This window comes from Colletotrichum abscissum (genome assembly GCF_030869225.1).
Source record: "Colletotrichum abscissum strain IMI 504890 chromosome Unknown Scaffold_28.1, whole genome shotgun sequence".
NCBI lineage: Eukaryota > Fungi > Ascomycota > Sordariomycetes > Glomerellales > Glomerellaceae > Colletotrichum > Colletotrichum abscissum.
This window is the reverse complement of record NW_026850187.1, coordinates 365,722-376,705: the sequence shown is the minus strand read 5'-3', so window position 1 is coordinate 376,705 and position 10,984 is coordinate 365,722. Positions and strand designations below refer to the sequence as shown.

The 10,984-nt window shown below is 52.6% G+C and overlaps 4 protein-coding genes across 4 annotated transcripts; 2 read left to right on the top strand and 2 right to left on the bottom strand.

Moving 5' to 3' along the window:
- Positions 1 to 330: 330 nt before the first annotated feature.
- Positions 331 to 546, bottom strand: CABS01_10788 (uncharacterized protein; the record flags this gene model as incomplete). Its single annotated transcript, XM_060544143.1, has 1 exon — positions 331 to 546. One exon carries the CDS (start codon positions 544 to 546, stop codon positions 331 to 333), a length of 216 nt encoding a protein of 71 aa, XP_060398867.1.
- Positions 547 to 1,154: 608 nt separating this feature from the next.
- On the top strand, positions 1,155 to 2,801 carry CABS01_10787 (dual specificity phosphatase; the record flags this gene model as incomplete). Its single annotated transcript, XM_060544142.1, has 2 exons — positions 1,155 to 1,432; positions 1,493 to 2,801. The coding sequence occupies 2 exons, from the start codon at positions 1,155 to 1,157 to the stop codon at positions 2,799 to 2,801; spliced, it is 1,587 nt and encodes a 528-aa protein (XP_060398866.1).
- Positions 2,802 to 7,652: 4,851 nt separating this feature from the next.
- CABS01_10786 (uncharacterized protein) lies at positions 7,653 to 8,273 on the bottom strand (the record flags this gene model as incomplete). The annotated part of the gene is made up of 1 exon (XM_060544141.1): positions 7,653 to 8,273. The coding sequence occupies one exon, from the start codon at positions 8,271 to 8,273 to the stop codon at positions 7,653 to 7,655; it is 621 nt and encodes a 206-aa protein (XP_060398865.1).
- A 1,989-nt stretch (positions 8,274 to 10,262) lies between these two features.
- Positions 10,263 to 10,964, top strand: CABS01_10785 (YesU protein; the record flags this gene model as incomplete). The annotated part of the gene is made up of 1 exon (XM_060544140.1): positions 10,263 to 10,964. One exon carries the CDS (start codon positions 10,263 to 10,265, stop codon positions 10,962 to 10,964), a length of 702 nt encoding a protein of 233 aa, XP_060398864.1.
- Between the last annotated feature and the right edge of the window lie 20 nt (positions 10,965 to 10,984).

Here is a 10,984-nt window from a genome sequence, read left to right as displayed (position 1 = left end):
GCATGATCGGGCCAGTCAGTGGTGGGGAGGTGATACGATGAAATGATATTGGTATTAGAAGAGATGCAGCACATACTTCAGCCAGACTGAAGAGTTCAAGCTAGCAATGTATTTTGTAGGGTCAGGGCACACAGGTTGGACAATAGTGAGAAAAGAATAAAAAGCTACCAAATCTCGAACAAGTTACTGTTTCCCTCCATAACATGTCTCTGGCTTAGATTTGCTTTCTCGTAATTATGTGGTTGAGTACTTGGTTTCCGAATTGGCATGATGGGATCAAGAGGAAGGTAGTCTGACAGTCAATGGAGACTTGATCAGATCCACAGCTGGCTAAAGCCTACGAGTAGCTACAGTACGGAGTACCCCATGTTGGTGTCTGTTGAGCAAGGAACAAACGCATGCTCTGGTACCTTGCTCTGTGTAAACGCCAAGTCGCCATAAGGCTTCATCAACGGCAATTCGGCATGCCACGGTGAGGCCGCCGGTTGACAAAAGGTCACATGATCTCAGCCCTATGAGCCACAGAGAGATGTGGCGGTGGCGCATGGCTTTTTCCTGTCTTTACCCAATATGCCAATGTACCCTACCTTAGTAACAATAAATAGTAGGCATGGGAAAGTGCCCTGAGGGGAAGGGGCAAATGACCTGGACCTGAGGCGGGGGAAAGGGGGGCCACACCGCGGGCACGAGGGAACAGGACGCCGGACATTTCTTTCCACCACACGGCCGAGTGGCAGGAGCCAAGAGCACGAGGGAACGAGGGTACGTACAACACAACGACTGAGGCGACGAAAACAAAGGTGGAGGCTTGGCTCTTTTCGGCAACGGCAGTATTCTGGGAAACAAAGCTAGAGCAACTTCAGGCCGAGCCACAAGCACAACTGCGTCATTCTCGTCACCACCACCCAACCACTACCACCAGCGTTCGTCGCATCCTGAGATTGGCACGCGAGAGGGGTCTGTCTTTCTGGTAGCTCTTGGGCTTGGGACACCGACATTGACTCTTTCGTTTCCCCCTTCTCCCTTTTCTCTCTTGGTCACACACCAATATCCGTAGACAGCAGGGAAACTTACACCGTCATACACTACCATACTACGCTCATGTATCTTGTGCCAAGCTGCCCTTTGAACCCTTCATCGATAAAGCCACTCGCATGGTCCGTGGCCACATTTCAACCGAGGACGTGACGAAGCGATTGAAAGAGATCGAGTCAAGCTTGACGACCACGACCACGACCACGACGGCATTGCAGGACGCGGCGCAGGTGCTACCCCCCAAGGAAAAAGAAGCGCCGACCAATACGTTAGAGATCTACACAGGCGAGCCTGAAGGGAGCGAGGAAACTGAAGCTTTACACCGACTTTTGAAGAAGAGCTGCGTCGAAATGGCGATGAACCGTATCGATGGCAAGGAGGAGCTCTATGTCGGCGGGTGAGACACATTATCTCCGTCGTCATCTTCACTGTGAGGCTCACTAACGTTATTTACCAGCATATGGGCTTTGCGCCGCCCTTCAGCACTGAAGGAGCGCAACATCACCCACATTCTGTCCGTGCTGCGATTCGACCCGGCCGGTCTCAAGAGCGAGACCGACACCTGGGAGAACTACGGAAAGAGCTACAAGCACATGGTCATCGACATCGACGATGTCGAGGATGAGGACCTGCTCGTTCACCTGCCCAAGGCCGTCCGTTTCATCGAGGATGCGCTGTACCCCGGCGGCAGCAGCAAGAAGAGCGTCACGGATGGGCCTGAAGAGGAGGCCCAGAAGGACAAGAGCTTTGAGGAGAAGGCCAAGCGCTTGAAGGCGGCTGTGGCCAAGGATTTGGAGACCGAGTCTGAGTCTGAGACGGAGGCTGCCTCGGCTAAAGCGGCGGCGGCAGAGGCGAAGCCCACAGATCCGGATGCCATCCTCCCTGCCCCCCTATTCGAGCAGCTGGATCTCAGTTCTGACGGGGAGAAGCCGGACCCCAATGCCCCAGGCGGCGTCTATGTCCACTGTGCCATGGGCAAGTCCCGTTCCGTCTCTGCCATCGTTGCCTACCTCCTCTGGAAACACCCCTCCCGCTTCGGCAGGTCCGCGGCCTCGACGGCCGCCGCGCAGAACGGAGCATCAGGAGGGGCGCCCAAGTCCGCTGAGGAAGCCGCAGCAGCGCAAGAGAGGGCTGCAGCCGCCGTCGCCGCCGCCGTGAAGTGGGTTCGCAATACGCGAGAGATTGCGGAGCCGAACCCGGGCTTCATAAAGCAACTCGAGATGTGGTGGATCATGGGGTGCCCTGAAGACGTGGCGTCGCACCCCATTTACAAGCGGTGGGAGTTCCAGAGGGAGATTGACGAGAGCCTTGCCGCGGGTCAGGCACCGACAAAGCTGCGGTTCGAGGACGAGGAAACGAGCAAGGAAGAGGCGGAGAGCGTCAAGGGCATGGAGGTGCGGTGCAAAAAGTGTCGCAAGACGCTGGCCACGCCGCGCTTCGTACTCGATCACGAGCCCGATGCCCCTAGGGACCAGCGGCAGCAACAGCAGCCGTGCGGACACGTCTTTGTGGAGCCGCTGGGGTGGATGAGGGAGGAGCTGGAGAAGGGGACGTTGGAGGGACGGCTGTCGTGCCCGAATCAGAAGTGCGGCGCCGCCGTGGGGAGGTACAGCTGGCGGGGATTCCGGTGCAGTTGCGGCGGGTGGGTTACACCCGGGTTCAGTCTGCAAAAGGGGCGTGTGGACGAGGTTGCTGCGAGGGTTCCTGGGGCTGGGGGTGCGGCAGCGATGGGGATTCGGATGCCGCCTGGTTCGGGGAGGTTGTAGATGCATAAGCGTTGAGTTCGCTCAGAGCTTGCGGTTAAGAGCTAGAGCTAGATGTAGATGGTGAGAATACATGGTGGAAGAATGTGCATTTGGCAAGGCGTTGGAAGAGGGGGCTTTGGCCTGGAGCTGGGTGGGAGAGGGAAGGATCGCATGACATATACGGTTGCATCAGCCTGGAACAGGGGAGACGGGAGGGTATTCCTAGATGGCATGGAGACTCGTTCTAGATGATCCTCGCTGACTGCAGACTCTTGAATTGTACGTACATCTGGCCCCGTCAATGGATTGTTACATGTGAATGGCTGGATACCTTGCCTATCTTCATGGTTGCCTTGGATCAAGGTATTGCCGTACGGATACTTACCCACGCTTAGTGTGCCCAATGAGATTGTTGATGAATGTGAACTCGCTTTGACGCTGGCCATGAAGAAGTTTACTCGTCCCAGTAGTCACTGATGTTAGTCTCTATTCGTTGAATATGTTTACTTACTGACTGTGTAAGGTTCGCTTCAAACCAAACGCTCTTTCAGCGTACGACTAGCGACGATTCCTACTCCCAGAGTGCGCATGTATGCTCGCGTGCTCCCCTAGAAGCTTACTCCGGGCCGTTGCAGCGAGAGAGGGAAACTTGGCTTTACCTTATCCCGAGCTTCGTACACCTAGGTACATGAGTGGATCGGACCACAGACGCAGGTTGCTATCGAAGCACTGTAAAGACACCCTGTTTCTTTTCCAAGATCATCTTCCTTTCTTGGGGCGTTGTATTACTTCGGCCCGTTTTTGACGCATGTACAGTTGGAGCCAGACTAGGATGCTTCTTGCTTGCAGAGGGGGTAAGAACGAGATAGAGATTTTCTAGGAGGTAAGATTGCTGCCTGGATGCACGAGATGGAAGAGCCGAGGCGGGAAAGGTGAGGTGAGGCGTGGTAGGTGATCCATATCCGTACAGTTGAGGCAGGCCAAACCCATCGATTGCTAGTGATCTGAACGGCAGTTGGTCTCTTCTGTGAAGTTCTGTCAGAGTGTGGGGCGGAACCAGACGCACTTTGGATTCTAGAAGAAGGTGAAAATGCTGCCTGCAGTGAGCTAGATGCGCGAGATCTAAGGTAGGCGCAAGGCAGCGTGAACAACTATCCGTAATGTCCCGCGGAAAGAATGTTAGGCAGGCGAATTCTGGATGTTCGAGGGGGCAACGGAGATGATGCTGATTGTCTGCTTGGGGGTGTGGTAATGGTTCCGGAAGTTTGCCAAGTTGGCGTTGCCTACGTCTAGTTCTCGGCGAACGATGTTTCTCCTGGGGTCGATGGGAGGGGCCCTGTTCTAGATCGCAGAGGGATCGTCGTAAGACTGGGAAGAGTGAAGAGCATTGTCATCACCCGCGAAACGGCGGACCCAAGGCTGATGAATTTCTTTCTGTTTCTTCCTGGTCTAGATGAGGCACTGTGAGCCCAACATGATGGTTGATGCCTTCTCGCCTCTGTCGATGTCGGGGAAGTGAAGGGCGCTTCACCCTGCTTACGCTTACGGAAGGAGTTGGGAGTTGGGAGGCTGTACTGGGTCTCAGGGGTGGGCCCTTCTAGTCGGAGTCTGGAGACTTTGCGAAGACATGGAGTCTACGACGATGATTATAATCACTTATGCGGCGCCGTTGCATTATCAGGCTATGTTGGAAATTATTTCGACGTTCGGAGAAGAAGTGGCCACGGTTGGATTACGAGAAGTTCTCCTAGGCGTGGTACGCATGGAAAGCGGAAGGGTCGATGAGCGGGACGAAGATCAGGACGACATCACGATGACACCCCTGAATGGCACTCTTCCAGAGGCAGTCATCCAGAGCGCGATAGAAATGCAATAAGGCCCTGTAGCTCGGATCTGTCTCGCGCGGCCTTGTGCACGCCTTCTGGTCTCTTGACAATCTTATTCCAATTCTCGTTTACTAAAATCCAGCTTTCTACTGAATCACTTGTGATGCTGATTATTCATCAACAAGTGAGCGGATAACCCAGAAGACGATAGCAGGCGAGGTACAGAACTGAATGTCGCAAATCGTTATAAATTTGACAGTAAAGCAACCCGCCAACATACATTTGACATGTTTTTCATGCTCAAGCGAGCATTCTCATACCCTCCTCGATGTTCAACCTTGACTGCGTGACAGAGTCACTGGGTTAGGCAGCAAGCCGCAGTATCCTCCCTTTACGACCGCCTGCGGGTCTTTGGATGTGGACTGTTAGGTGTGAGTGTACGCCAAGCTCTACTCACAAAGCGAGCGGAACAAGGTCTTGAGACTCTGACCAGCTTAAAAGCCAGACCAGGCTACATATCCGCAAATGACCAGCTACCTCCTGTCCTAAAGACGTCCCCTTCCGGATCTTCGCCCGTCCGCTGAGATTGAGGGCAAAACTGCACATCAATCCATAGTAGGCCCCCTAGAGCTCACTAATCTCGACATCGATTGAGATCCCTCCTTGCTACATCCAACGGGCATATACTTGCTAGTGTTGGTCAATGAGGCGCAGCAGCGGCCAGCATACTGATGCTCCTACGCCGCATACCCAGCGGAACCTCCGCCGTACAGAGGACACATGAGCTCGCTACCTACTGTCCACACCATGCTCGACCGACGACGGGCCTGCAGTGGTGCAATCCTACGCTTGTAAGGTAGAGGGAGTGGGAAAGAAAACGCATATCGTAAGACGAGTCTAGCCTGTCACGATGCCGTTGGGAGCGAAGGAGCAAGGGGAGAGAAGGAGGGGTATGATTTCTCTGAATGCTAGTGCTCTCTGGCGTACGGGGTTCTTCTCACCTGCCGCTCTAAGCGTCTGTGTATGCAAGGTATCTCCTCTCCATGTCCCTGTTGTATTCCTTCGACTAAGGGGGGGGTATACTATGTAGTTCGTGGGCCTCTCGTAGGAGTCGAGGCAGATTTTGGGCTGATGGCGAAAGAAATAGCTCCAAGGCTGCAGTGAGGGTGTACGATCATCTTTCCCCTTCTCTCAGCTTGGTGTCCTTCTCTCAATCTCACAACGGGTATCCGTGCTCACGAGCGTCCGTGTGCGTGGGGGCTTCATTGTGGATGGATTCTCGGGCATGGATGAAGTTCCTCCATGTCGGTATGGTTGCTTTCATCTTGACCCTCAGCCGGGTCTACTACATAGAGGAGCTGACAGTATTTCCCATTATAGATGCATCTGTCAGAGTGCTGCCGAAAGAAGATCTAATCCCTTACGGAAAGTAAGCGGTTTCGTTCGCGATGTTGGCGCACCAGTTCCTTCTTTCCCCAAAACGTTGACCCCTATTCTGCCATCCTTTTTTCGCAGCTCGAAGGATCACCATCCCGGCACGGACTCGGGCTCCGAAGACCAGAAACGCCGCCTAGGAAATTCCTTGGGAAGAAAGACCGCCCCGCGCGCGCGCACGCCCCGCCTTCTATTTCCAAGCTAGAGCGAGTCGGGACGGGAGGGGGTTGTTTGCTATCTTCCTCTATCACTCTCCCTGTTTCCCTTTGCTTGCTGGGACTGTGGTCTGTCCCGGCTAACGGCACTTCCGAGGCTGTGCAAGGAAAAGAATATTGGAGCCTGTAGGGCTGGAGGGACCCTCTTCCTGTTTGCTGAAGAGAATCGAGGTGGTCGTGGTGTGAGCATAAAGGCCTGATGCCAGCGGGTGTGAGACTTTGAAAGGATTTGTCTAGTGAGAAAATCTGATGCCTAAGTGTTTTAAGATCCTTTGAGACGAAAATGCCAAGTTCGTGACCATAGTGGCGCTTTATGTGTATATCTAGGCAGTGATTGGACAAATCAGGCCTATGGCCTTTTAACAAAACGACTCATCTTGTAACCTTGTCCAACGAGCGTTTTCTTCCGAGAGGTGCGATATCTTCGGCTGCCGGCATTGCTTTGGCGCTTTTCAGCATTAGACGACACTCATTCGCTTCTTGCGGGGTCTTTATTTCGGCCAAGACTGGGTCGTAAGTATTTGTTAATAAACAACAACCTTTGTAATTGTCTCCGCTTTGATACGCAGCCCCAGGCAGCAGCATTTCTCAAACATTGACATTGAGGAACTTGTAAGAGAAACGTACACGTTTGTGTCATAATTGGCAATACGAGGTTTGTAGAGGTGGCGCTTTTTGAGTTTATGCGGAACTTCGATGTTGTGGTTTTCTAATATTTACAGTCAGAAGCATATTGCCGTAGCCGTTTGAATACCTTACTTGGAAGAGCACGTGAAATTTAGAGTGTGAAGTAATAGGGCATCGTACTTGGTTTGGTCAAATACTACGGATAGTGATTTGTGAATGATTTATCATATGGCATCAGTCGTATAGCAAGCATACGTTGAAGACTCTATCAATACTTTCGAAGAAGGCGGCTAGACTTGACATGTAGCATAATGGTATAAATAGCTGTGGACCGCATGTCTAGAAGATGAGAACAACATTGTAGGTCTTAGGTGTTCTACAACTATTACCAACTCAAGCCGGAAAGGCTCCAGGCACGGTTAATGTAAACATGTTTCGAGGCACAACTTCGTATGACCCGAAATTCGTGAAGTCTGCCATGAAAATTGAAATTTGACTTGTCTTAGACCTGGCTCCAATTTGCAACAAGAGGCTTTAATTGAGACGCTCTGTTGAGACTATTGACAGAACCTTACTGCAAGTCTGCTTCCGTACTCTGACAACCTCTGGGAAACGCACGAAATAGGTAAATGCCCAACTTGCTTTTGATCTCGTACCGAAGATCTCTTGATAGAATCGCGAAGGACAGCATTTCTTGACTTCTGATGATTGAACAATTACACAAGTCGTTGTGAGGTTGATACAGAGTAGTACAACACCAATATGTCTTACTACGCCGCCAACCACGTCGCATTGGCAGCAACTCCAATGCTAGATGTCTTGGCATGCCGCATCATTCTCCTGTACTCCTCAATCTTGGAAAGCCCAACCATGACAACTTCCTCGACAGCCTCCTGTCCAATATTCTTCTTCCAGACAGAAATCACACCATTGACTTGATGATCGTCAATCGTGACAGACAAAATCATCTCCGCCTCATTCCTCAGCTCCCACGACGCCCGTCCATACGCCTTCATACCCGTCGCCTTCCAATGCACATTGCCCAGCTCGCCTGACTCGTACTTCCCATCGCTCTCTTTGATATCGATCTTGAGCGCACGTTGCGAGAATTGGATCTCGGTCTGGGCAGGCAGGGTGTGGAAATCGATCAGGGCCACTTCTTGGCCTCCATTCGAGGGTGATGTGACATAGCACTTGTCTCCCCAGGCTGCGAGGACTGCTTGCCGTTTTACTTCGTATCGCGGTATTGTGTCGCCCTTTACGCCGAGGACGCGGCGATGATCTTTGAGCGCGGTGTAGTGGATTTCCAGGGCAGGTGTCTCTTCGGTGCGGCGTTTGTCCGGGGTGGCGTCTACGCGGACGATGAACTTTTCAAGCCAGCCGGGAGCCATTGTGATAATTTTGACAGGAGGTAATCTGTGTAGTGAGAAGGTTATCTGGGTATGCCAAGGCTTCTGCGTATCGGTCAAATCTTTCGTCTTTCGACTTATGCTAGCAGGTGTCGGGTCACAGGACTCATAGATATCAGCTTCATGGCTGTTGCCTAAATGACTCCATCGTACGAGGAATCATAGTGTTAATACCTCTTGAGTGGGACGTCTCAGCCCAGCTGGGCAAAGCGAGACTGGGTGTTGTTGAGGTCCCCATCATTGTCATGGGCATACTATTCCGATGGCGGAGTTGGCGGAGGAGTTTCCCGGGTAGAGATCCACTGTCAGAGCTTCAGGAGCCTTGTCGTCTATCTCAAAGTAGACGAAACGGTGGAAAGTGGGGGTTCTCCGGCTCAGACCCGTGATTTCGGGCTCCAATATCGTCTTCGGGGTCCATTATTGGTCCTCTCGGGCTCCATTTGTAGGGAAATTGAACAGAGCCTCAGGGTCCGAGGTCATCTAATGGTAGCCAAGCACCTGGTCGTCGGGAGAACGACATACTTGAACTTGTGGTGGTTCTCCTCCTGCCTTATTACCTCACCTTTGGGCCCGAATCCATGCAATATGAACACCAAGGCACGAGAATTGAATGATTCAAGTCCTATCGAGAACTTGAGAGAAGGTAGCTTGCCTAAGGTACGTCACAGATACACGCAACTCAGGGGAGTGCCCATATATGGTTTGGCTACTACTGTTTATTCCAGAAGTGCTCGGCTTTTATTGATCAAGCGGAAGCTTGGAAAGGCGTGCGTAGACATAACGAGAAAAGCCACTCGGAAGTGGGAATTAAAAGTCCATGATGATGGATGATGGATCAACAGCGCTGCGATATGCGTCTATTCCTTTTGGGTGGAAACTCTGGGAACTAAAGATAGATCCTAATTGACAGCATGGTACATCGTTTGGCTTTTATTACCACAAGTGCATTATAGTAAGTGAAGCAGACATGGGCACCGGCAACACCTGAGCGGGCCAGTGCCGCTACGACATCGTCAATAGGGCCGTCGGAAACCCGGGCCCGGCCGGTGTCACTCGGTCCGGCCGGTCACCAATTCGACGTTACGCCATCCGATCAGCTCTGCAAATGTGAAAGTCGAGAAGGAGACTATCTCTCCGGACAGCACGGGCATTGCCAAGATGTTGTCCAAGAACACTTGCAATTTCCGCCTCATTCGAATCGGTTATTTAGGCTCATTACCGGATGCGACGCTGATCTCCACCCCCTCAATTGGTGGAAACTCTGCTCCCCCAGCAGAGACTCATGAATGTTCACTTAAATGTCGAGAGTTCGGATTCGGGCGCAGGGTCACGGAGTAGCCCGGGCACAAAGTGTCCAGAGAACTCAACTTTGGAGACATGTTTCCACCTTAATTTTCACCTCTATGGATATCACTCTGGGTCAATGTGGCGTGATACAGGGCTGCAGAAGCGACATAAGATAAGCATTTCGGATGCCACCTACAAACTGTACATGGCTCAACAGCTCTATCGGCTGAGACATCTTCTCAAGGTAATATTTTGACCGTTTATATTAATCACACCTTTTACCTTTCAGATGACAACATTGCGCGACTTTAAACTTGAATGGCGGGACTCGGGAGTTGCCCCTCTCAGCTTAGCTCGGCGCACCTGTCAACCTCCCGGTTCTCCACTCCCGGGGGAACACCCCGGACTCGGGAATCTCGGTGCAGCATCACTCCGCTCCAAGATGCAAACTTTACTGCCGCGCTTGAGACGATGTGACCGGTCTTCTATTCCGTGCAGCTACAAAACATCTCATATATCCACCGGAGCTGCTCCAATGTGACCTTTGTGATCCTCATTGTCTCTCTAGCTTAGAGCATGCCCTTGAGGTTCCTCAGAAGATCAGCATCCAAGCCCCCGGGTCGAGATCATCACATAAATCGTCAAGCTCTCAAACTTCTGCTCTCCTCCTCTTAACCATCCACCATGCGTATTCTCACCGCACTCCTCGCCCTAGCCACCTCGACTATGGCAGAGACACTCCTATACAGCAACCCGCTGAACTCAACCGCCGACGTCGCAACCTGGGTGGCAGAGGGCCCCCTCACCGTAGCAGCCGTCAACGATACCCTCGAGCTCTCGGGCGGCGGCAACCCAGACGACTACTTCGTCTACTGGGTCCCCGAAGTCTTCCCCGACGGCATCCGCATCACTTGGGAATTCTCCCCGCGCAACGAACCCGGCCTGGCCATGTTCTTCTTCGGCGCCGCCACCGTCGCCGACGACGGCAAGGGGTCCATCTTTGACCCGTCCCTCAAGCCCAGGAACGGGAGCTACCCACAGTACCACTCCTCCGACATACGTACGCTGCATGCGTCCTACTTCCGCAGGCGCTGGCCCGAAGAGAGGGCGTTCCATCTGGCGAACCTGCGCAAGTCACCTGGTTTCCACCTTGTTTCTCAAGGCGCGGACCCCTTGCCCCCCGTCCCTGATGCCGCTGGTGCGTTTTACAAGATTGAGGTCATCAAGGACAAGCGCGAGGTGAAGTTCCGCATCAACGACTTGCCCATCTTTGAGTTTTACGACGACAAGTCCACGGGACCTATTATCCGGGACGGAAGAATTGGGTTCAGACAGATGCAACCTCTTGTTGCGAGATATCGTAACCTTCAGGTATGGAAGCTTTGAAGAAAGGACGATGACGGAAA